Raw genomic sequence first — 23,596 nt, forward strand, 5'->3', positions numbered from 1 at the left:
GGAGCTGAGGTGGGAATGCAGGATGTGTTTGGGTTCCAGCAGCTGGTGGGAGCCTTCAGACATGAACCCAGTGAGGAGCTCGGCCTCCAGCACAAAAAGGAGGGGTGTTAGCATGTTGCTATAAATGGAATCCATGCCAGGGCATCAGTTCCAGGTTTCTGTGGCAGGCAAAGGCAGTCAGTGAGCTCCAGTGGTCACCCCAGATAAGTCTCGACTGATGTTGCACATGGGAATATTGTAGATTCTTGAGGGCTTGGGTGAGGTGATTACAAAGGGTATAAAAGCAGATTAAGGGTATAGAATGGAATCTCTGCACATCCAGGATGATGGGACAGGTGCCTGCCTGTCACCTGAATCAATCTGCAGAAGGTCCACACTGAAGCTCCTTGGTCACTTACAGCCCTAAACCGGGGCAGGTAGTTGATGGTTTGAGATAACCTACATAAGGTCATTTCCCAAGATGTGTGCTCCTGCTGAAGTTACACCTCAGATAAAGGGCAGAAACTGAAGGAGTTGCAAGGAGGGAAAACAGGTACAATATAAAGAAATTGCAGTTATGCATATTCCTGTCCTTTCATGTCTTGCCCAGAGCTGAATATGTAGCTGAAACGTAAAGCTCCAAGAGCACGTGATGGCAGGATGTAGCATTAGTTCATGTCAAGTGAAGGTGATGTTTAGAGAAAATCACAGTGGGCTGGTAACAAGTGACTACATTCACATTAGTGTAGTAACAGCCTTAGGATATATCTTTTCTGGGCAAGGCGAGGCTTTTTGATGACGGTGGAAATACCCTAAGCTGTGATTTTTATCATTTTCCTCTGGGGCACAAGCTGCTTTCCCTGCTTTGCGTTCACTGCTCACGGAGAAGCAGAGAACAAAAGTAATTGTGTGGCTGTGTGATGGATGAATCTGCCCTTTACTGTCTGAGGAGCTGTAGTGGAGCAGTCCTTATGGTGTGGTGCTGGAGGGAGCACTCTGTGCTGGTGCCCCTCTCAAGTGTTTTTTTCCACTACTGCCTCCTTGTTGGCATGCAATCACTTCACACAAGTTCCCTGGTCGCTTCCAGCTCCCTGTTGCCAGCCATGTCTCCCTTTTTGCAGGCAGGCTGTGCTCTCCCAAGAGCAGTGGAGCAGTTTCACTACCTGCTGTGGCCGGACCACGGGGTGCCCAGAAACCCGTCGCAGCTCCTGTGCTTGGTGGAGGCGGTGAACAAGAGGGTGTTGGAAGCACCTGCTGGACCCGTGTTGGTGCACTGCAGGTGCCGGGCTGGGTGCCGGGCTGGGGGTGTTTGGGTGCTGGGGCACAGCCAGCAGGGCAGCACTGACACGCAGTTTTCTGTGTCCTCAGTGCAGGCATCGGGCGCACAGGTACCTTCATTGCCCTGGACTTCCTCTTGAAGATGGGGAAGGCTGAGGGGAAGGTGGATGTGTTTCAGTGTGTGCAGCAGCTGCGGGAGCAGCGGGTCAGCATGGTGCAGACCAAGGTGAGGAGAGGTATTTGCTCCCTCCGCACCTCGGGCTGCAGATCCAATTTCCAGCTGTGGGAATCGACACAGGCGGGTGGCCAGAACAACCACAAAACCATGGCTGAAATGCCAGGAGTAAATTTATTGCAATACCTCGCTAGCTGGTGGATGCCAGCAGGTAACACATAAGTGGGAACATCAGCACCATCAGGCTCAGTCTCTCCTGGGGGACAGTGGGGCTGCTCTTTTCACCCATTTAACAAAGGCCTGTGCATGTGTAGTTTACCAGCTGGGCTGTGATGCCCTCTCTGTTTTTGTGATCTCTGGTCTTTGATCTGTCCCAAAACAGGGAGCTCAGCCATGTTCATGACAATGGGCTCCAGGTCTCTGTAAACACCTACGTGTTTACACCCCCTACACAGATTCTACTCCCCAAAGCAGACAGAGGATAAACAGCAGTAGGCTGTTTATACACAATACATAGGATTTCTCACACTGTCATTTTCCAGTCCTTGGTATTCCCAGCTGTAAGGCCACTTGAGAGAATCTGCCCTGCTCCTTCTGAATGAAAAGCCATTCTCCTGCTTTTAACCCTTTGCTGTCAACACCACCCTTCCCAGGGATGTGGCATGCAAAGCCACATTAGCCATGCTGTTCCTGATCTAGCCACAGGGACTAGGGCTACCAGGTGATGGAGACTGAAGGATCTTTTTCAATGCTGTGTCCAAACCTAGCTGGAATCTGCATTTCCCTGAGACTCTCTGAGGTATCAGCAGCATTTGTATGAGTGGGTCACCCTGACACAGAAGGGCTGTCTTGTAGGCAAGGATAAGGAACGGGAGTCCACCTGTCCCTCTGGCTTTCAGGATGTCTGCCCTCCTGGCAGCTCCTGGGCAGCAGTGTCCTGGCCTAGGGACCGTGTCCCCATGATCTGCTTAGTGCTGGGCTCCTTCCGAGAGAACTCAGTTGGGCTGGACCAAGTCTTGTACGAGGTCTAGTTAGTCCGCAGGTTTTCTGGGCTGCCTTCCCCAGAGCAGGGGTGTGCTCTGAGAGGGAGCATTGAACCTCAGGAAGGTGATCTTGTCTGGCTTGCTGGAGTTGCTGGCTGTGTCCCGAAGCAGGGCTGCCTGCAATGAGAAGTGCCTGGCCTCAGGGATCCGCAGCAGGAAGGTGAAGGATGAACCCGGCTCACTTCTGGCACAGTTTGAGGACAGCTGGTGACCTGGAGCTCCAGGGTTCCTCCTGGACTGGCTCCAGACTGTGCAGCTGACCCGTGTCCTCACGCAGGAGCAGTACAGCTTCCTGTACGAGGCGCTTCTCGAAGGCTTGCTCTGTGGCAACACCGGGGTCCCAGTGGAGAGCATCGCCACCCTCGTCCACTCCCTTCGAGAAGATGAGACCTCAGGCCACAACAGTGTCCTAGAGAAGGAGTTCAAGGTACCACCAGGAGACAGTACACTGGCACTGTGAGGGCTCATCTGTGATGCCAGCCCCCTCCCTGCTCCCCTCCCCAGCAGTGGGATGGAGATGGGGGATCATTTCTCTGCAGTGAGAGCTCACCAAGAAGGTGAGTTGCTGACAGGCAGGACTGACTTGGGTGAATCATCTCTACAGGCCCTGCAGAGATTTTCTGAGTTGTTCCAGCTCCTGCCATGCAGAGAAGCAGAGAAACCCAGAAACCAGCCCAAGAACCGCAAGCCAGGGATCTTGCCAGGTAACACTGGCAGGGCTGGGCAGCCTCTTGCTCTAAAACCAGTGCTGGAAAGCAGCATGGGGGGAACGATGCTTTCCTGCTGCTTTCTTCCCCGGCACACGACACCGACAGGTTGGGCTCGGGCTCCAGTTGTTGTTTTCTGCTTAGTAGCTAATAAATACAGATTGGACTGATTCCTTCTGAGCCTGTTGGAGGTAGATGAGGTACACCTGGGATAAATATGTCCCTGGTCGAAACTTTCCCAGTGGAGAAGCTCGGATGAGGCACATCAGGGAGCAATGAGGAGGGTGGATCAGCCTTAGGATTTTGGGCATCCCTTAATGAGGGTGCCCTGAGCGGTCACAGCCGTGGGTGTGGTGGTGCCTGTCCATTCAATCCTCTCCAGCCCGTGCTGCAGGGAGCTATGCTGACGGCAGCTGTTGCAGGGGAAGTCCCCTGCCCCTCTGTAGGGAGAGAATGACCCGTCATTTCCCTCTCTCTGCGCCTCGCCCCTGCAGCGGATTCCAGCCGGCCCATCCTGATGTCCTCGGTGAACGCAGACGGCTCGCCAGCTTACATCAACGCCGTGTTTGCCAGCGTAAGGCTCCGGCCGCGGCGAGAGCGGGAGCTGCTCGGGGCAGCAGGGACCCTCCTGCGCAGCCCTGCTCAAGGGCGGGCTAGAGCATCCCGCCCGGGCTGAGGGGTGCCAGCCCTCGGGCTCCTGCACGGTGACTGCTGGCCCTGCTGCCAGGAGATGGCAGCGTGTGCCAGCCACAGCCTGCTGGGAGCTGAGCCCGGCTGTGATGAGCTGAGAGGGCAGCGGGGCGCAAACACGAGCTGCTCTGAGCAGGGCTGGGGTGGCCTGTGTCTTCTCCGTCTCAGCAGGGCGGGAGGGAGCCGTTCCCGCTGTGGGAAGGGCTCTCGGCGATTGTGGGACTCTCCCCCCACACACGTCGTCGTGTCTTTTGCAGACGTACACCGAGGAGGAGAGAATCATCATCACCCAGCTGCCTTTCCCCACCACGCTGGTGGATTTCTGGGCTCTGGTCTGGGATTACACTTGCACATCGGTAGTTGTGCTGAATCATCTCCAGGAGCTGGACGAGGTCAGCAGCCCAGGCGCAGCTCTCCCCTCTCCTGGTTCCCCGTGGGGCCAAGCAGTGTGATTTCTGCCTTTGCCCCTGCATGGATCTTAACCATGAGAGCCCAGCTTGCACCAGAACCTACTGCAAGCTTGTGGGGCTCCACCTGGGAGAGTCCTGATGACAGTGCCAGCACCACTCAGCTCCACAGCAGTGGGCTGTCCTCGGTCGCACTGCAAGTGAGCATCCCTGAGGTTTTGGTGACCCCTACCCAGGTGTCTTCTCGGATGCAGTGTTATTTTCTGGCTGCAGCACCGGGTTGGTGCCCAGCAAGTGTCTGGTAGAGCCATGTGCATGCGGCTTATGGGCGAGGGGATGGTGTGAGCCCACCCGCGGGAGGGGCTGAGCTCTGCCCTGCGTGCAGGTGGGGGCCACGTGTGATCATGCACCTCTCGCCCTCCCCCAGACATACGTGCAGTTCTGGCCCATCCAGGGCGAAGATGACTATGGCCGTTTCCATGTCCAGCTGATCTCAGAGGAGCCTGGGGCTGGCTTCACAACCTGGACGCTTGTCCTCAGCAACAGGCAGCAGGTGGGCCCTTTGCTCAGAGCCGGCAAACTCCTTTGAGAAGAATCTTTGCAAGAGCTGGGAAGGGCAGCTGTCAATAGGCTTTAATTTGGGGTCAAAGGCACAGCTAGAGATGGCAGAGGGATCTGGTGGGGTCCTGGCAGGGCATGGCCAGAGCAGAGCCTTTTGCCTTGGCAGAGAGTTTAATCCCAAGCAAGTGAGGCTGCAGGCAGAGGTACAACTCAGAGGTGTCTTTGTGTGCCTTTCCAACTGGAGGACAGCAGCTGTGGATGGAGTTTGTGCATCTCAGTGGTTCGTGGAGGGGGAACTGTTGCAGGCAGCTGGACACAGGACTGGTGTGGGTCTGAGCTGCACCTGGTGCTCACCTCTTCACTTAGGCTCTGTCTATCTGTTGCTCTCAGAGCACTTGGTGGAGAAGAGCAAAGTCAGGAGTGGCATGTCCCACTGTGGAGCTGCTCTCTTGAACCAGTGTGCATGGCTGGGCCAGGACTGGCACGCACTGTCCCTCCCCTTCCCTCCTTGAAGCCAATAGGTCTCTGCTGTGCCCAGCCCACTGTCTTTCTTCCCCACTAGCCCAAGAAATCTGCAGTGGAAATCCAGTTACATCAACTGACAGACTGGCCCATGCAGCAGCACCTTCCCCCACACCCTGGCACCATCATCAACCTGCTAGGGAAGGTGGAGACACACCATCGGCAGAGCCAAGATGGACATATCCTTGTCACCTGCTGGTGAGTGATATCTTCTGGAGGAGCAGCCATGGCACAGAGCTGGACACAGCTCAGGCTGTGTCGGTGACATTGGTGACAGTTCCGTCTCGGGTGGATGTATGGATATGAATTCAGCTATGTTAAGGGAGGAAGGCTTCCCTGTGGAGGCTGGTTGGCTGTGGCATCTGTGGCCAGGATCATCCTGAGAGTGTGGGGGTCTAGGGGGACACTTCTGAGGCTCAGCCCTGCCACCTGCCATCGCAGAGCAAGTGAAGCTCCCCTTGCCCTCCTCCACAGGGATGGAGCCAGCCAGAGTGGGATCTTCTGTGCTGCTGGTTTCCTGTGTGAGCAGATCCAAAGCGAGGGCATGGTGGATGTATCCCAGGCTGTGAGGATGCTGAAGAGGAGGCGGAGACAGTTCATTAAAAATGTGGTAGGTGCTGACTTCAAACCCAGCTGGGATGGCAACACCAAAACAAGAGCCATATCTTGCATTGTCCCAGTAGCTGCCCAAGCCTCTCTGTGCTCAGATCATCCTGAGGCCAGGTGCTGATGAGATCTTTGAAAACTCCATTTCCTGCTGCTGGGACATACCCACTCCCTCAGTGGCAGGTTCTGCAGAACTGAACGGGCACCAAAGCATCCTGCATGATGAGTGGCCCCTTTCTGGTCCACCTGCCTGCTCAACACTTTGTGTCGTGGAGCTTTTGGCTCTCCTGCCAAAACCAGCTGGTTCCAGTGCTGGTGTAAGTCCATCCTTCCAGCTCCTGGAGCACATGCCTGGAGTCCTCAGCAGGGGAAGGTGGACTCCAGCTGGGAGGAGGAGGGTGGACTGCACCTGTGTCTGGCATGCTGTGTGTCATGAAGCTGTTGGAGACCAATGCTGACATGCCACTGCAGGTGTTGGCCCACCAGAGTCTCATGTGCATCCTTTTATCCACAGGAACAGTATGGGCTCTGCTATGAACTAGCCCTCAGCTATTTGAATTCATTTGAAACCTATGGGAATTTCAAGTAGGGACATGACCGTGGCCTAACTCTGGATGGGACTTTGACTCCCTGGACAGCCCTTCGTCAGTAACTGTGGAAGCAAGAGGGGAAAAAAGGCATGTGCATGACTCCAAGATGCTTCACTTCCCTGAAAAACCACCCCAAGGGTCCTCTGTGGTTGGAGAACACAGGAGCCAGACTGTCTCCAAATTCTGGCCAGGTGTTGAAATGGGAACCTGACCCTCTGCCCAGCATTTGTGAAGGAACTTATCGAATCACAGCCTGAGTATGTAGACCAGAGCAGAGGCACCAGGACTTCACTATCCTCCCTTGCCAAGGATGAAGAGAACAGCTGCCCCATCCAGGTTCCCTTGTCCCCTCAGGAAGCCCAAGGAAAGTGGGGTAGCACCAACACCCACACTGTGTTTGGTCAGAGAAGTCTCAAACTGCTGTAAGATCCATGGTGCTCAGGAGCACAGGGTACCTGTCCTACTTTGGGAGAAGCATGAAGCCCAAAGTCAACAAGAGCCAAGAGTGGGACAACCAATGGTCCTGCAGGGCTAAACTGGTCCTTCAAACCCCACACAATCTCTTCCTGGGGCTGCATCTTCCTGGTGCTGCTCCAAGTGCCACAGCCCTACCAGCTCCATAGAAGCTCTCCCATCGGCCTGTGGCTGCACCATGGCAATCCCAGGTTACAGTGGCTCGACCTGAATATCCTGGATGTGGTTCAAGCAGCACCAAAGAAACAGGTTCTGTCTTTGCTGCACAAAGGCAGGAGACTTCAGAACCAGGAGTGACCCCATGGCTTTCTGTCCTGTGTCTCACCAATAAAGACCATGGTGGTGGTGACTATTGATCTTTGCTATCCTTCCAGGTTTGACCTGGCACAGGGGCAACAAAGGAGCTGAAAGCACAGAGATACCACAGCATGGGCACAGAATACACTCTTGGCCAAAATGTGTGTGGAGGGCCATCACCCTTGATGGATTCCCACCACACATCTGCTCCAAACTCACATTAGATTTCAGCTCCAATGTCCAGCTCAGCTCAGTAGGTCAGAGAAGCTGTCAGGAACCTCTAGGGGAATACAGGGTCACAGCAGCCCTGCTCGTGGCTCCCCTCAACAAGGCACTGTCAGCTCCCTGCAGGGGAATATGACCCCACAGGGGCAATGAGGGGACCAGGCAGAAGCTGTGTAGGACAGGCAGCCCCTCCAATCCATAAGCCTTTATTCCTTGTTGACAGAACAGGCAGAGTCACAAAGCAGTCGAGCCAGGCCAAGCAAAGCCCTGGGTTTGGCTGAATATCAGCAGAGCGGGCAGAAGGGTAGGGAACCCAGAGGACAACAGGAGAATGCCATCAGGCTGAGCTTGTGTGAGTCTGGGACTGGGAAATCGGGCGTACAAGTCCTGTCTCCAGGAAAGCAAAAAGGAAAGCAAAGCCTGAAAAAAAGGATTACAGAAAGCCCGATTCAAAGGCCTTACAAAAGTACAAAAGCAGTAAGCAAAACCTGGGAGGTGAAGGGGCTGAGGAATGAAAAGCTCAGCCCTCCTGGGCCTTCTGTTTTCCTCTTGCCCTGCTGAAGTGGATGAGTTTCATGGGACCCCCATGCTGGTCAGAGTCACAGGAGAGCCAGGGGACATGGCAGCCATCAGCACTGGGCTGGGGTCATCCTTCCCATTTTCTCCACGTCCTCATTGCTCAGGATGTCTCCATGGTCCTGGCTGGGGCTGAAGTGACTGATCTCCAGCCTAGGCAGCTTTACCTGTGGAGGAAAAGGGCACCCAGTGTCAGAGACAGGCTGGAGCACATAGCAGTGCCTGCCACAGCCCAGTCCTTTCATCCCAGCTGTGCCCAACCACGGGGCCCTGGAGGTGCCTGTCAGTGCTGAGGAGAGAGCAGCAGCCCCTCAGCCTGACCCTCCTGAGACTCCTTCCTGCAGATCCCCAGGAGGGATGGCACAGAACTGGGTGACTCAAAACCTGAGCCTTCGGGATGCTCGTCTTTGCTCACCCTGTCCCTGCTCCAGGCAGGGAGCACTGCCTGGGACCAGGCACTGCCTCCATGTGGGGCTGAGTGGGCAGAGCCATCCTGACCATCCCCAGCTAAGGCAAATCAGGAGATGTGTCAGTGCAGTGTACAAACTGCTGCTTCTTCTAAAACTCAGGTTCTCCTGGGAGATTGCTGCTCTCATCCCACCTGCCCCGTAGCCCAATAGTCCTCTCTGTAATGGTTGTCTGTAGAAGTGCATTTTCCTACCTTTCTAATTATCCTCCTTAGTTTTGTTGGGCAAGTACTTCCTCTTCCTGTAAAGGCAAAAGGGAGTCCTGGGTAAGAAACTGGCATTGTGTATGTACCTGCTGAACCTGTCCCCTTCCAACTCACCTGGAGAGCACAAGCCACAGGATGACTGCAGCCACAAGGAGGACAACCAACAGCACAACCAGTCCAATCACAATCCCATGCCAATGGCCCGCAGTCTGCTCTGCAACTAACACAGAGGCAGGGGTGAATGCCACAGCCTGGCCGCCTGCGGGCAATGGCCCCAAGAATGGCAAAGGGTATGTGCAGGTGTGTACGCCTGTATCCTGGCTGAGGTTTCTACAGCAAGGGAGGATCACCCCGTGTGTGGGGATTTTGCTCTCTTCCACGTGAGACCCAAAAGCTCTTGTGTTGGGCCAGCTCATTTCCAAGGAAACTGCCAGGCTGGCAAAAGGGAAGAGGCAGGAGAGAGGCTTGGGCACCAGGATCAAGGAGACACTTACCAACAGAGAAGCTGTAGCAGACACAGGTGAACTTCTCTGCCTGTTGGAGGAGACAGGAGGGAGAGCTCAGCCCACTCCTGCAGCACTAGCCTAGCTGGAGGCAAAGGTGCCCACCCAGGGCCACCGAGTGACCCGGCTGTGGCCCAGGAGCCCGGGGACACCATCGTGCCGAGGCACGGGACAGGAGCGTGGCCTCCCAGCCAGCGCAGAGGCAGCGAGGGGCGCAGCCCCGGCCGGCAGCATCCCCAGGGAGCAGGAGCCCCCCGATGGTACCTGCGGGCCGAGGCGGACGAGGCGCAGAAGGGCCGTGTAGTCCCGGCCCGGGCGGAGGGCAGCGTTGTGCTCGCCCTGGCCGCGGCTGCCGTCGCCCAGCACGAAGTCCGTGGGGGCGGTGAGGTTGAGAACAGCGGCCAGGTACACGCTGGCATTGGAGAGCCGTGGCTGCCCCGAGCAGATGCTCTCGATCAGCGAGCCGTTGTGCGTCGCGGCCACGATCAGCTGGTGCTCCCTGCAGGGCCCAAAGGCAGTGGGACGCGGGCCCGGGGGCCAGTGCAAGGGAGGCGTGCGCAGGCCAGCGCTGGCGTGGGGAGAGCCCTGGCGGGGCTGCAGAGCCGCGGGGGGCGCCGCGCTCACCTGGCGGCCTCAGAGCCACGGGCGATGGGGCGCAGGGGAAGCACGGCCGTCCCTTGCGCTGGGGCGATGTCGCGGACGCTGCGGCAGCTGATGGCCTGGGGGCGCGGGGTGTCTGCAGGGGAACAGCCGGGGAATGAGCTTCGGCAGGGCTGGGCGAGCAGCGGGGGCAGCCCCGGGCAGCGCAGGCCGCCGAGCACGGCTCGCCGTACCCAGGCTCCTGGCCCGGCCACACAGCAAAGCTCACCGGAGCTGCTGTTGCCGTGAAACTCCCTCATCAGCGCAGCCCCGGCTCCAGCAGCCGTCAGTCCCTGGATCGTCACGGCGTAGCTGCTGCCAGGGCTGTGCTCCGGCAGCCGGTGCTCGGTGACGGAGCCATCGAGCCGCAGCCGCTCCGTCTCCAGCACGCTGCTGTCCCCGGCATTCCTGGCTGTGATGCTCAGCTGCGGACAGGAGACACAGCTGGAACGCGGCAGCTCCCGGCTGCCCGCTGGGAAGGTGCCCGCAGCTGGCAACGTCCCTGCCAGCCTGCCCTTCCCTGTGCCTGCCCGCTGTGCCTGGGGATGGCTCCCGACAGGAACGGGCAGGAGCCTCAGCCCCATGCGGGGAGCTCAAAATACAGAAGAGGAGAGGAGAAATTTGGAGCCAACACTCAGGATGTGGGAGCAGCAACCTCTGTGAGCAAAGGGCTGAGCCTCTGAGAAGGGAAGAGGGAGGCTGCTCGTTTGAGGGGCTGTGCATATATGTACTGAGCCCGAGGACAAGTCACCCTAGCTGTATTGCAACACCAGAGGCACCGTGGTGACATTCTCCATCTGAGAAAAGCTTCTCTTTTCTCTTGTGTAAAGCTGGACTCTGAAGGGTTTCTCTAAGAGAAAAGGAGAATGGCTGATGTTTCCGTGAGTAATGGGGATAAAGGGTCCTCATTTGCCCATGCATCATCTGAATTTGTCATGAGATTCCTGGCCATTCTCACTTGCTGTCTTTACATAAATGTATTCTGGGCTTATGCAAAAGTGAAGGCAACTGGAAGTGGAACAAAAGCATTCTTTTCATGAACACTGGTGTCTGGGAGCAGGAAACCAGCTGAACAGGCTCACAGTGCTCTCAAGACCTTGTCTGACAGTTTCTCCAGGACTGAGCTACGAAACATCTTGCAAGGTCCCTGTCATACCGTGGAGACCTCTGTCCTCAGAGAGTACTTAGAGCATTCTGAGAACAATGTCACACCCCCTCCCACTGCTGGATAGCAGGGTTTTGCTGTGAAACATGTCCCAAATCCAGAGACAGAGGAGATGCTTCTAGCCATGCATTGAGGAAGACTCAACAGAATGGTGTAGCTCTCTGGAGAAGGGGCTTTCAGGAGGGACTTTCAGAGGATTACTCAAGCCACAAGTTTTTCTGTGGCAGGAACCAGAAACAATTATGCAAGAGGCACAGGAAATCCTGGGATGCCACCCCAGAAGACACATCACCATGTGTTGCACACCAACCTCCAAAAGCCTGCCAAACCCAAAGCAAAGAAGACCTAGAAAGTAAGCCCAGAGAACATGGAGCACTCACAGCTCTCTGGGCATCTCCACAGCATGAAGAATGTTGAGAATGAAACAGAAAATCCTTGTGCTCATCACGGCCATATATTCACTAGCTGGGAACTGTGACTCATCCCAGCTGTCCCTTTCCCACACTTCCCAGTGTGCCTGCACACAGCTCCAGGCCGGGAGGTGAGGGTCTGCCCTGGCCCCTTGGTACCTGGTATCCGATGATCTCCCCGTTGCAGGAGGGCAGCGAGCTCCACCTGAGAGAGCCCCTGTCGGGATCCAGCCACAGCTGCTCCGGTTTGTCTGGCACTGCAAGCACAGAGAGTGGGGTCACACTCAGGGCCATGAGCAGGGGCTGAGGCCAGAGGAGGGTGCAGCAGCTCCTGGCCAAGGGACAGGCGGCAAAGGGACTCCCTACGAAGGGTTTGTCCCCTGCAAAGGCTGCGTGTGCTGCAGCAGTGGGAAGCACAACAGCGTGGTGTGGAGCGGGACAATGAGAATGGGGCATGCCCTGCTCAGGGCTCTCCCAGCCCCTTCCCCAGAGCCCCACAGGACCCAGCTCTGATCCCAGGCACATCCCTGCATGGAGCAGAGATACTCTGGCTGAGCTGACAGGTGAGGGGAACATCTATCCACCCTGTGACACAGCCCTGGACTGTTCCTTGTCTCTGATACTTTTGTGCACGTACCTGTTTCCTCTGTCGTGAACAACCATGAGAACAGGGTTGTGTTGGGGGGCAAGCCGATGGTGACACTGTACTCAGTGAAGGGCTGCAAAGGGGAGCAGGTGAATGTTCCCTCCTGGCCATGTAACATCTGCTCTCCATTCACCTCCTCAGCCTCACAGGGAGGGGAGGAAGGTGCTGCCAGCCGGCACATGGCCCTCATGCCCTGGCAGGCATCAGGGAACCTGCAGGTCCATTTCAGTTTGATGCTGGTGCTGGAGATCTCAAAGGTCTCAGGGTCAACCTGGAGCACTTCTGTGAAGGAAAGATTGCCAAAAGGTCACTTTATTCCCATTCCACCCCAGCCATGTAAGGATGCTGCAGTCAGACAACTTTGCTCATCACCCAGCAGAGTGGGAGGGAAAGGGAGAGCCTGAAGGTGGTCACTGCAGCTCTCTGAAAGGGGGAGCAGGAGGAGTTGAACAGAAATGAATGTGAGTGAATGACTGGGCTGTAAGTGCTCAAGAAATTTTCCCATTGATTCAAAACTGAGGTGTATGTATCTCCCAGAATCTCTACAATCCCTCAGGTACAGCTCTGTTCTTCTGTGGAGGGAACTTGAATGCCCTTAGCTGTGAGAAGAGAGTGCTAAGCCTGCATCCACCATGCTGAAGAACCTGGAGGGGCCCTGCTTACATGGAGCAAGCTGTGGTACTCACTGCCACACCACCTGAGAGGACACAGGCAGCAAAGCCCTCTGATCCTGCTCCAACAGTGCTGCCATGTGCTGGCCACAAGCCTCACCACAAATCCCTCTCCCATGCTTTTCTCCTTTGTGCACCTGCTCTTGCCAGAAGCCCTCAGGGAGACCCTTATCACCAACACCCCCAGGGGTGACCTGCAGGCTGGACTTGAAACCTGACATTTCCCTGGCACAGCACCCAAAACCTCCTGTGCCCCACACCCTGGTTTCCCTGCTCAAGAAGGGCAGAGCAAGGCAGCCAAGAGGGCTACTGATCCCTTCCTTACCACTGCACTCCACGCTGGACCGAATGCGGACCCAGGCACCTTGGGAGTTTCTTCCAGTCCAGACCTCTCTGTATACAGGTTTCCCACCAGTGAAGGACTGGACTTCACTCGAACATTTGACATGGGTGAAGGATGGCTGGAAACCTTCAGGGCAGCTCAGCTTCACTTCTTCATTCTTCTTATAATTCACCTGGTCTGGTGCCAGTTGGAGTGTCGAGTCCCACAGGGGCCTTTGGCACACTTCTGTCAGAGGTGAAAGTGGGTGTTAGATGGGCTAGAGATGATGAGATGGTGAAGTGGGTACAGGTGAGTTGTGGGAGAGAAATCCCTCCAGGCAAGGAAGGGAGAGGGAAGGTGACACATCCATCTGCTCGGACGGGACCTGAGGTCAGGCCTTGTTGGGAAGGAGCTTTTCCAATGCATGGAAATTCCGAAGAGTCACTCATCCATGATCCTGCCTCGTTCACTATCGTGTCCATGGGAACCATATTCCCTCCTCCAATGCCCAGAGCAGGGACATTCCCAGGACAATCAGCCCTGCACCAGGGGACTCCCTCCAGCCTCTCATCCAGGCCTGTCACCCAGCCCAGCTCAGGTGGCACTTGCTGGGCCATGGCACCACCACTCCTGCTGGCATGCAGGGCCCTTCAGCCCTGGCTCATCCCTCCCACAGGGATCAGCCGTGCCCCTGTTACACTCCTGTGCTCCCTGTTCTCACTCACTTGCTGCCTGGGCTGCTCTCCTCCTGCCCCACACCGCTGGGCAGAGGGACAGGGGCTGAGCAGTGCCTTCTGCATTCACACCTCCTGCTTTACCAATGCCCCTGCCCCTTTCTCCTGACACAACCCTTCCTTCTTCCCATCACCTCCCCACCAAATCCACCATCCTCCAGGCTCAGCAGGCAGTAGCTGAGCAGCTGGTCCCAGCAGTTTGTCCAATGCTGCAGGGGGAGGCTTTGTGGCAATGATTCCTACAGAGAAGGATGCTGCTCCTGGAAGGAGCCCTTGTCTGTTCAAGCCTCTGCAAGAAGCTTTGCGAGGCCTGAAGGGGTTTAAAATACAATCTGCCTTCTGCCAAAGGGGCACACGAGGCATCTCACAAGGTGCAGACCAACTTTGCCACAAAGGGAAATGCTGTGACAAGCCCCTTGTGCTCAGGCTTGGCTCTCAAACAGCCCTGATGGCAGAAGACCAGAGATGCCCAATGGAGCACCACAACCAGCAGATTTGTCCCCTGGCACGCGGGCATGACCTCCCCATGCTCAGGCACCCAGCCACTGATCCTGCCCCGATCCATCTGTCTGGCAAAGCAGCAGCAAGCTCCCTCTTGCACTGCCCTCAGCAGGCACAGTGTCCCTTAGGCACACCTGGGGATAGGATGCATACAGAAAGTGACGCCTCTCTGAAGACCCTTCCCCTGATTCACAGTGTGTGAACTGATCCGCAGTTCATGCCCACTGTCTCCAGGGAATGACTGGCAAACTGCTTTTGTGGAGGGCTTGACCCATCACCGCACATCCAGTTCTGTCTCTCCCACAGAACCCCATTGTATACTGCATTTTATCTCCTGTCCCTGGGGCAGACAGAGGCTGCCCCAGCTGACACAGCCCTCAGGGGTCCATCTGGGCTCCAGCCCAGGGCTGCAGGCAGTGAAGATGAATAGCCAGCATAGAGGAGGAAAGGTAGCAGAATCTTCCAAGAGGAAGAACCACTTCTTACCTGTTCCCTGGGGCACTATCTGGATGTTGAAAAGTTCTTCCTGGCCATGTGCTGACTGTAGAGATGCAAGGACCAGGAGAAATCTCAGAGCCAGTGACTGCAGCGCCATCCTAGCATGAAGTCCCTAGGCAGGACTGAAATCTCAGCCACACTCGCTGCCTCTGAGCCCAGGCATCCGTATCTGATTGCAAGGCTTGCAACCACAGGAAGGAAACAGACACATCTCCTCATGAGATGCAGGAGGCTTCCTCTTTGGGCAGGGAACCTCCTATCACTGTCAGCACTTCTGTCTTTTGATATCTTTTTGCCCCAGGAGCACCCAGGCTCTGGGACTCAACAGAAGGAACCTTGTCACAAGATCCCAGAGTTTCCTCCCAAAACCCTCCTAGTTACTAGGGTATTCAAGTGTTACTCCTGTTACTGAGGTAATATCCAAGTGCTTCCTGACACTGAGTGGGTTTTAGAGTGGTAATGAGTCACTTCCCCTCAATGATCACAGGAGATGGAGGACCTTTGAGAATCTACATAAAAACCTGGTCAGAAGCACAGATAGGAATGGGGACACAAACTGCAAGGAGTACTTCAATGCCTGAAACAGTCTGTAGCCCTTCTAAAAGAAACACTCAACCCACACCCTTTTTCATTCTTCACCGCTTCTCTATCCTCAGCTGCCTCCTCCTCCTGCTCCCTCTCAGCCTGGCAGCACTCTCCTCTGTCCCCAAGTGTGCAGACCATGCTGCTCTACAGTGCCAGCTTTGTGCTTGAGAAAACACTCGCAGTACTAAACCACGCGTCTTTCTCATCAGCAGCCACCACTTTTCTCTTCCTCCAGAACCTCCCATCCACTTTGGATGTCTCAGATTTCAGAAGGCTGGTTGATCAGACATGGGGGGCTGCAGAGGCACAGAGACCATACTTGTCCCTCAGCTTTCCTGTGGAACATGCACAGGACACACTCCTGCCTGAGGTAAAGTGTCACCCTGATTTTTTAAGATTTTCTAAAGCCTTCTGAGTTTACATTCTTGTAGAAAACTTTCTCACACAACTTTCTGTAAACAATCTATTGTCTTGCATTCCTTCATACAGGCGGAGAAATTTGATGGACTGGTAGTTTGTCCAGTGTCCTTGGAGAGGTGGTACATTCACCCTCCAGTCCACTGGCATCTTTTGAGAGCTATAAATGATTGGAGTCAGAGGAAATAAATTAGTCTCTTCATTGTGACCATAGCTGTGGTGTGTCATTTTTCCTTGTGTCATCTGGTGACAGTAAAGGGAGACCTGCTCATGGCTCCTCTCAACAAGGTGCAGTTAGCTCAGCACCCACAGGGAACTGCACCTCACAAGGGCAATGAGGTGACTAGACAGGAGCTGGGCGCAGCAGGAAGCCCTGTCCAAACCACAAGCCTTTACTGACTGTCTGGACAGAGCAGATGGAGTCATGAGGCTGACAGCCCAGGCTGTGACTGGGGATTGGGGGATGGATTGGGAAGCAGGGTAGCCAAGGAGATGGCAACCATTCTCCCCTATCCCAAGCCTGCTCATTCCCCTTTCTCAACCTGCAGCAGCCACACAGCATTGAATTTCTCTTCTCATCTCTGCCTAATACCCACAAAGAGTTGCTCCATCAGGCACACACGTCACACCAGCAACAGTTCACAGGAAGGAGGTATTTTGGTCCCAGGGGCCAGTTGCAGGTACTGAGCTGATGGGCAGACAGCTTATATGAAGAACTGTCAAAACATGCCTTTACCAGCACATGCAAGTTATGCCAGGCTAAAAAAAAAGCTGGAGAAGAGAGAGGTCAATTGCTGTATGTTCTGACAGTGTACTCCTCAGCAAGGAGAGCCTTCAGGCTGCCCCTCAGCCTCCAGGCTGCACTGGGCATTGGCAGGTTTGACAGGGGAGAGAGATAATACTGAAGCAAAAAACCATGACAGCTCTGTGTTCAGGGCTGTAGAAAGCACAGTCAGAACCAACTTGTCACACCTGAGTCCAGGGAGCTCAGGAGAGCCTCTGCGCCCAAGGGCAGAAGGAGGAGATGGAATCATTACAGGCAACACACAGAGCTGGAGGAAAGAGAGGTTGATTGCCCCACTTGCCAGCAGCGTGCCCCTCACCAAGGAGAGCCTTTGGACTCTCAGCATCCAGGCTGCTCTGGGCACTGCCACCCCACAGGATGGGAGACAGTGGCTGTTGGAGGGGATGGGACAGCAGCAGCAGCCAAGAGCCAGCAGATCCCAAAGGCCGCAGGACACAGATGTCCCAAGAGGGCCAGTGGTAGCTGCACCTCACAAAATGGGAGATGAGCATCAACACCCACAGAGGAGGACACAGAGAAACACAGAGGCCCAGCTATGCAAGTGGAGATGGTTTTACCTGTAGGATGGGGAGGAGGGAAAGCAGACACCCAAAGCATTGCACTGGGAGCGTGCAGCACCTCAGGTGTGCTTCCTTGCAGCTGCCAGGGGCTGGAAAAGCCTACTCCAAGCTCCTCCATGAAGATTCATGGGGTCAAGGCTTTCACACACAAAACAAGGAGGACCCATGACAAGGTGGGAGCTTTTGTGGGCCAGGCAGCCCCTGCAAACCAGAAGAATTTATTGATTGTTTCAGACACAGCAGCACAGTGGCCAGGGCTGCACAGCTAGGCCAAACTCAAGCAGAGGACAGGGTCTAGATGGGTACAAGGACACAGATTGGAAAGAGGAGTTGTGAGCTCATCCATTCTCAGGGAACATTTGCAGGCATCAACGTGCTGGTGAGATAACTATGCCAGAATACTGGAGAACTACCGGGACATGTCCTTGCTGGCACAAGCAGGTCATCCCATGCCTTAAGCTGTTCCTGTGCTGTGACAGAGGATTCTGGAGCTTGATGAAGAAGAAAATTTTGGGGGGAAGCAATAACCCATGAGATAATTCCTTGTCATGCCTCCGGTGGTGGAGGATCAAGTCTTGAGAAGGGAAGTGCCATCATCATTGAGCCTCAGATGTCCACTCCACTTCTCTTCTTCCTCACTGCCGACTCTCTTGAACAGGCAGGGGCTTGGGAAAGGGCTCTCCAGCCTGACCACACTTACCTGAGGAGAACAAGAGAACCCAGGGCAGAGGCTGCTGCATGCCCTTGGCAACATGAGGAGCTCAGACACACCATCAGAGCTGGCAGTCCCCTCTGTGTGCCTTGTGGGGGTCACAGGCAGGACAACACATTTCCTACCTGCATCCTTCTCAAGAAGAATCTCATAATTATCCCCATGTACATTCTCATAGGGCTGGAGCTCTGGGGAGGACAAGAGGACAGAAACAGCCTGAGGGACCAGGGGGCTGTGGGAGGAGCAGGGCAGCCTCAGGCAGGCAGCATCACTGGGGGCTACAGATCATCCTGGGATGCACACCATCAGGACAGTAGGGTTTGGAAGAGCTGCTTCCTGCCCCAGAGAGAGTGAGAAAGAGGAGCAGTTCCCAACCCTCACTGGCACCTCAGGGGCACCACAGCCAGGAGCCGCTGGAAGAGGCTACTGAGCAGGGTGTCACCTGAGAACAGATGTGGGACACGTTGGTCTGACAGGTCAGCCAAAGCCAGCTGGGCTGCCTGGAGCTACCTCAGAATGCCACCGGGCCCTCCTGAAATACACCTGCTCCTCTCCCAGCTCCAGCCCTACAGTCCCCTTTGTCCTGGGATCCCACCTGTGTAGAGATCCTCCTCGGCTTTGCTGGGCAAGGCCTTCTTCTTTTTTCTGGGAAGGCAAAGGGCAGTCCTGAGTCAGGGAGAGGCTGACCTGGTCCAGACCCTGCTGAACCCAGCAGCAGTGGCATGGAGGGTTCTGCAGCACCCTCCCTCTGCCCTGGCAGGCATCGCCCACCTACACCCCCGGGGACAGCAGTGGGGACTGCACCAGCAACAAGGGTCTTTCAGCACACACGGCCCCATCCCAGCCCTGAAGAAGAGACTTAGAGCTCCAGCTAGGAGCCCTAAAGCAAATTTGTGTTATGACCAGCCAGCTGCATCCTCTACACCCGGAGAAAGGTGGGAGCAGCTGGGGAACCCTCTCTATCCCCACCCACCCCACAGCACCGCATGGCCTGAGACAGAACCAAGACTCCAAATCTCCTGCAACTCACCTGAACACCACGAACCAGATGATCCCAGCAGACAAGGGGATCAACAGCACCACCACCACCACTACAGTGACTGCTGACCCAGGCCAAAGGCCTGCAGGCTGCCCTGAAACTAACACACAGAGAGGAGTGGGTGCCACAGCCTGGGCCGTGCAACAGCAATGGTGCACCTGCCTTGCTGCGGGGTGACTGCACGTGTGTGGAAATGCTGCCCTGGCTGCTGCAGGGACAGCCAGCAAGCCTTCCCCTGCCTGCACGTCTGCTTGGGCAGGGCAGAGGGAGGCTCTGGAGCACAGGGCCTTGTCCCATGGCCCCAGCTGGAGGGTCTGGCAGCCTGCTCAGCCATCCTGCACACAGCAGGAGGACACAGACCCAGGCTCAGCAGCCCTAGTGCTCTCTGACCTTGAGCCACCTGTGCACCCAAATGCAGGGATGGGTGTCACCTTCTTCAGTGGAAGAGCAGAGGGGGCAGGTCTGGTATAAAAGGCACAAACAGTGGCCGAAGCGGTGCAGCCCCTCTGCAGACCTGCCGATGAAAGCCCTCAAGGAAGGACTCCCTCAGCTTCATGCCCACTGCTCGGCCAGGTGCCCACACTCCCTGCCCCTGTCTGAGCTGGAACAGGGTGGTTGCACACACAGGTCTGGAAGTTGCTCCACACTCAGCACTCACCCCTGAGAGGCCACCCCAACCAGACACAGGGCAGAACAAACATTACCCAGGGCGTAGGTTTGGAATTCCAGTTGTGATGCAGCCCCAGCCCCAGCTGCCGTCAGGCCCTGCACTGTCACCAGGTATTTGCTGCCAGCTCTCTGATGAGGTGGCGTATACTCTGAGACAGACTGGTTCACCAACACCCGACTGAATTCAAGGAAACTGCTGTCCTCTGCTCTCATGGTGGTGATGTTCAGCTGGAGGAAGGACAGGGAGCTGCTAGACAGTAGCACCAACATCCTGCTTCTGCACTGGGCAGCTCTGTGGAGAGGGGCTGCTACTGCAGGCTGGGCACAAGAGGTGACCTGGCCCTACCAGGAACACCAGCAGGGTACAGCCTGTGGGCCCTGACCAAGGAGGGTTCCCACCTCTCCTCAGGCTGTCTGCACAGAGCTCCAGGCTAGATGAGGGGGACCACGGGCACTCCATGGACTCCGGGTACCTGGTATCCGATGATCTCCCCTTTGCAGGAGGGCAGCGAGCTCCACCTGAGAGAGCCCCTGTCGGGATCCAGCCACAGCTGCTCCGGTTTGTCTGGCACTGGAAGCACAGGAGAACAGGATCATGCCTGGATAGCAATTATTTGTCCCCACAAAGGCTGCTTGTGCCTCTGCAGAAATGGTGTGGTGAGGAAGGGGAACACTGTGCTGTAGGGCCCTGCACAGCCCCTCCCCCAGATTCCCACAGGCTGCAAGCAGCTGTGATGCCAGGACCATCACAGCAGGGAGCAGGTGCTCTGGCTGAGCTTCAGGGTGAAGGGCATCCTGACATTTCATGTAAACATACCCATTTCCTTTGTCCTGATGAGCCGTGTGTACAGGATTGTGCTAGGCAGCAGGGAGATGGTGACACTGTAGACAGTGAAGGGCTGCAGAGGGGAGCAGGTGAACATTCCCTCCTGGCCTTGTAGTACCTCCTCTACCTTCACCTCCTCAGTCTCACAGTTTGAGGAGGAATGCTGCTCCAGCTGGCACCTGGCCCGAATATGCTGGCACATATGAGGGAGCATGCAGGTCCAGTTCAGTTTGATGCTGGTGCTGGAAACCTTCAGGGTCTCAGGGACAACCTGGAGGACATCTGTGAAGGGAACATTCCAAGAGGATCACTCCCTCCCTCCCCCTCCAAGCCTTGACATCAAACTCCATCAACCCCACCATTCCCTCACTTGCCTGTCCCCAGCACAGAGTAGACAAGGACATTCTGCCTTCTCCCAGAATACACATGCCAGAGTCACCAACAGCAACACTGGGATGAATCCAGATTTTTTTTTCTGGATTTCTCTGCCATGCCCTGACCACCCCAAGCACAGGGCACTGATACTGTGCCACACATGCAGAATTGCTCTCCATGCCTGGGGAAGACAGCCTGAGAGTAGTGGGAGAGTGTCTGGCCTGCCCACTTACCCACACAGGTCAAGTTCGCTTCCATAAGGTGCCAGGTGTCTGTGCCATTCCTCACTATCCAGCCACTACGAGGAATCATGGAACCTTCCCTTGGCTTCAGTGTCACACATTTGATCTCCATGGGTGGAGGCCAGTACCCCTCAGGGCACCACATCTTCACCACTTCATTTGGGTTGAAGGTCCCCTGTTCTTGGTCAAAGATAAACCTGGAGTCCCACTGGGGCTTCTGGCATTTTTCTGCACCAACAAGATGGGAAGGTGTTAGCTGGGCAGTGTGGCTGGGCAGTGTGGCTCATGCCAGGGGATGGAGCAAGGCATCAGGGCAAGAGGTGAGCTCCAGGACACTGCAGAGCAGCCCTTCCACATCAATTCTTGGCAAGAGGATGAGGACAAGAAGGACTCCAAACGTCTTCCCCCAGGTCTCCTGGGAAGGGGTAGGAGGAGCTGGAGTCAGGGAATGAGGGGAAGCCAGGTGGGGTGTGTACACAAAGCCTGTCCAGAGACTCTGGTGCCCTGTTTGTCCCTCAGGCAGGATGACAACACCCTGATTCCTCCTGAGAAGGCATAAAGTCTAGCCCCAAAGCTGGCACTGGAGTGACAGCATGCAGCAGGGACAGGGAGGGGGAACCAGCACAAGAGGAGAGGAACACACCTTTGCCATTGTTGCCTGCGCAACAAACACCTGTCAGACCTACAATACTGTAGCCCTGACTTTTCAGCACATGCTCTTGCCAGAAGCCCTTAGGGAGACCTGTGTCTCCCACACACCACCCAGCCCCCTGTGAACACAGCCTGAAGCCCTGCATGGCCCCTGACCTCCTGTGCCATGGACAGTGCTGGTTACTGCCAAAATGGCAACTTTGGTATCAAGGTAGGGACCTTTGTACCAAAACTCCCTCCTGTCAGGACCTTCAGGGACTAAAGCTGGCATCAGCCATCTCCTCACCAGGGCACCCCTGGAATCCCAGGGAAGGCACAGAGAAGACTCAGGAGCTGCCTCGACAGTGTCTTCAGCAGCACCTGCCTTTTCCCCAGGCAACACAGAGACAGAAGCTTCCTGTGCCCCCACAGGCTGCCTTCTCTGCTCAGGAAGGGCAGAGCAGGGCAGTCAGGAATGCTCCTGACGCCTCCTTACCAAGGCACTGTAGCCTGAACTTGGGCTGAATGTTGATCACACTGCCTCTGCTGTCCTTTCCAGTCCAAGTTTCTCTGTGTATAGGTTTTCCATTGATAACAGACAGAACTTTTCCTGTACATTTGATATGGGTGAAAGGTGGCTGGAAACTCTTGGGACAGCTCAGAATCACTTCTTCGTTCTTCCTGTAACTCTCCTGCTCTGGTGCCAGCTGGAGTCTGAAGTCCCAGTGGGGTTTTTGGCATGTTTCTGGCAGAGGTGAAAGTGCATGATAGTTGGGCTGGGAGGTTCCAAGGAGGAGCAGGGTATGTGGTAGGGCCTCAGCAATCCCCAGCAGTCCCTCTAGCCAATGAAAGGAGAGGGAAGGTGACACATCCATCTGCTATGATGGGACACTTTGGCAAGGCCAGTTGGGATGGGGTTTTCCTTGAGAGTGTCAGCTGGGGCTGGGGCCTGTCCAGGCAGGTGGTGGACAAGGATGTGCCAGAATTCAGTAGGGGAATGATCTCAGGTATCAAATGCCTGAGATCCAAGCAGCCCTGACATGGCATCAGAATTGCATGCCTGGCCACAGTGATGATGGAAGCTCGGAGATGGATGAACGGGTCAGAAATTGGCCACAGAGTTCTGTAGGAAGCACTTCCTGACACCCTGCTTACCAGTGCACACTATGTTCCCCTGAACTTGAATCCACACACCACTGCTGTTTCTCCCCAGCCACATGTCTCCCTTTAGAGATACGGAACAATTCAATGGCTGAACCCTATTTGCACATTTGACATGGGTGAAGGACAGCTGGAAACCATTGTTGCAGCTCAGAGTCACTTCTTCATTCTCTGTGTAACTGTCATGGGCTGGTGCCAGCTGGAGTCTGGGGTCCCACCAAGCAGGCCTTTGGCATGTTTCTGTCAGAGGTAAAATTTGGTGAGGAGTACTTTTGGGAGGTTATGAGAGGAGACGTGGGACAGATCTCTCATGACTCTGACTATTCACCCCAACACATACGAGTGTCATGTGCCCAGACACTCTCCAAGCACACAACGCTCCTTGTCACCCCATCTCCTGGAGTCACAAGCCTCCTTTGGATTCTGCTTCCTCCATGGGGTGTTTGAGCTCCCATTTTCTTGTCTCCCTCATGCACAGGTAAGCCACGCTGCAGTAACAGCCTCCCATCAGAGACAACTGTGACCTAAGAGAAGCTTTCCAGGCAAAAGGCAGAACCCCTGCAGCTATTCCTACTCCATGCTGAGGCAGGAGATGCTGTCTGGGAAGGATTACTCTCCCCAGGAGCACAGAGCCCAGCAGGTGCCTACAGCAAGGTGCTGAGACAAAAAGAGCATTGTCACTG

The 23,596-nt window shown here is 55.6% G+C and overlaps 3 protein-coding genes across 3 annotated transcripts; 1 reads left to right on the plus strand and 2 right to left on the minus strand.

Annotated features, from left to right (window-relative positions):
* Window positions 1–987: 987 nt before the first annotated feature.
* On the plus strand, window positions 988–7,381 carry LOC137464893 (receptor-type tyrosine-protein phosphatase mu-like). The gene is made up of 10 exons (XM_068176458.1): window positions 988–1,258; window positions 1,348–1,483; window positions 2,753–2,902; window positions 3,080–3,179; window positions 3,677–3,756; window positions 4,130–4,264; window positions 4,707–4,832; window positions 5,403–5,560; window positions 5,837–5,972; window positions 6,483–7,381. Exons 1-10 carry the CDS (start codon window positions 1,029–1,031, stop codon window positions 6,555–6,557), a joined length of 1,326 nt encoding a protein of 441 aa, XP_068032559.1. The 5' UTR covers window positions 988–1,028; the 3' UTR covers window positions 6,558–7,381.
* Window positions 7,382–7,724: 343 nt separating this feature from the next.
* LOC137464892 (receptor-type tyrosine-protein phosphatase U-like) lies at window positions 7,725–15,627 on the minus strand. The gene is made up of 11 exons (XM_068176456.1): window positions 14,881–15,627; window positions 13,163–13,405; window positions 12,158–12,448; window positions 11,680–11,777; window positions 10,175–10,370; window positions 9,931–10,042; window positions 9,571–9,805; window positions 9,298–9,337; window positions 8,918–9,017; window positions 8,792–8,838; window positions 7,725–8,297 (listed from the first exon to the last, which is right to left on the minus strand). Exons 1-10 carry the CDS (start codon window positions 14,987–14,989, stop codon window positions 8,796–8,798), a joined length of 1,467 nt encoding a protein of 488 aa, XP_068032557.1. The 5' UTR covers window positions 14,990–15,627; the 3' UTR covers window positions 7,725–8,297; window positions 8,792–8,795.
* Window positions 15,628–20,387: 4,760 nt separating this feature from the next.
* LOC137464894 (uncharacterized) lies at window positions 20,388–23,364 on the minus strand. Its single transcript, XM_068176459.1, has 3 exons — window positions 22,908–23,364; window positions 21,114–21,350; window positions 20,388–20,787 (listed from the first exon to the last, which is right to left on the minus strand). Exons 1-3 carry the CDS (start codon window positions 22,969–22,971, stop codon window positions 20,483–20,485), a joined length of 606 nt encoding a protein of 201 aa, XP_068032560.1. The 5' UTR covers window positions 22,972–23,364; the 3' UTR covers window positions 20,388–20,482.
* Window positions 23,365–23,596: the final 232 nt, after the last annotated feature.

This window comes from Anomalospiza imberbis, chromosome Z (genome assembly GCF_031753505.1).
Source record: "Anomalospiza imberbis isolate Cuckoo-Finch-1a 21T00152 chromosome Z, ASM3175350v1, whole genome shotgun sequence".
NCBI classification, from domain to species: Eukaryota; Metazoa; Chordata; class Aves; order Passeriformes; family Viduidae; genus Anomalospiza; species Anomalospiza imberbis.

What these genes read in the sequence shown, in the direction of transcription:
- LOC137464892 (XM_068176456.1), bottom strand. Translation starts at nt 14,989, where the DNA reads ATGGCGCTGCAGTCACTGGCTCTGAGATTTCTCCTGGTCCTTGCATCT. An exon ending in GATAGTGCCCCAGGGAACAG is followed by an intron (nt 13,406 to 14,880) that starts GTAAGAAGTGGT and finishes CACCTCTGACAG; the next exon opens with AAGTGTGCCAAAGGCCCCTG. An exon ending in GGGAGATCATCGGATACCAG is followed by an intron (nt 10,371 to 11,679) that starts GTACCAAGGGGC and finishes TCCTGTCCGCAG; the next exon opens with CTGAGCATCACAGCCAGGAA.
- LOC137464894 (XM_068176459.1), bottom strand. Translation starts at nt 22,971, where the DNA reads ATGTGGCTGGGGAGAAACAGCAGTGGTGTGTGGATTCAAGTTCAGGGG. An exon ending in GGGGAACATAGTGTGCACTG is followed by an intron (nt 21,351 to 22,907) that starts GTAAGCAGGGTG and finishes TTGTTGGTGCAG; the next exon opens with AAAAATGCCAGAAGCCCCAG. An exon ending in AGCGAACTTGACCTGTGTGG is followed by an intron (nt 20,788 to 21,113) that starts GTAAGTGGGCAG and finishes TTCCCTTCACAG; the next exon opens with ATGTCCTCCAGGTTGTCCCT.
- LOC137464893 (XM_068176458.1), top strand. Translation starts at nt 1,029, where the DNA reads ATGCAATCACTTCACACAAGTTCCCTGGTCGCTTCCAGCTCCCTGTTG. An exon ending in TCAACGCCGTGTTTGCCAGC is followed by an intron (nt 3,757 to 4,129) that starts GTAAGGCTCCGG and finishes TGTCTTTTGCAG; the next exon opens with ACGTACACCGAGGAGGAGAG. An exon ending in GACAGTTCATTAAAAATGTG is followed by an intron (nt 5,973 to 6,482) that starts GTAGGTGCTGAC and finishes TTTTATCCACAG; the next exon opens with GAACAGTATGGGCTCTGCTA.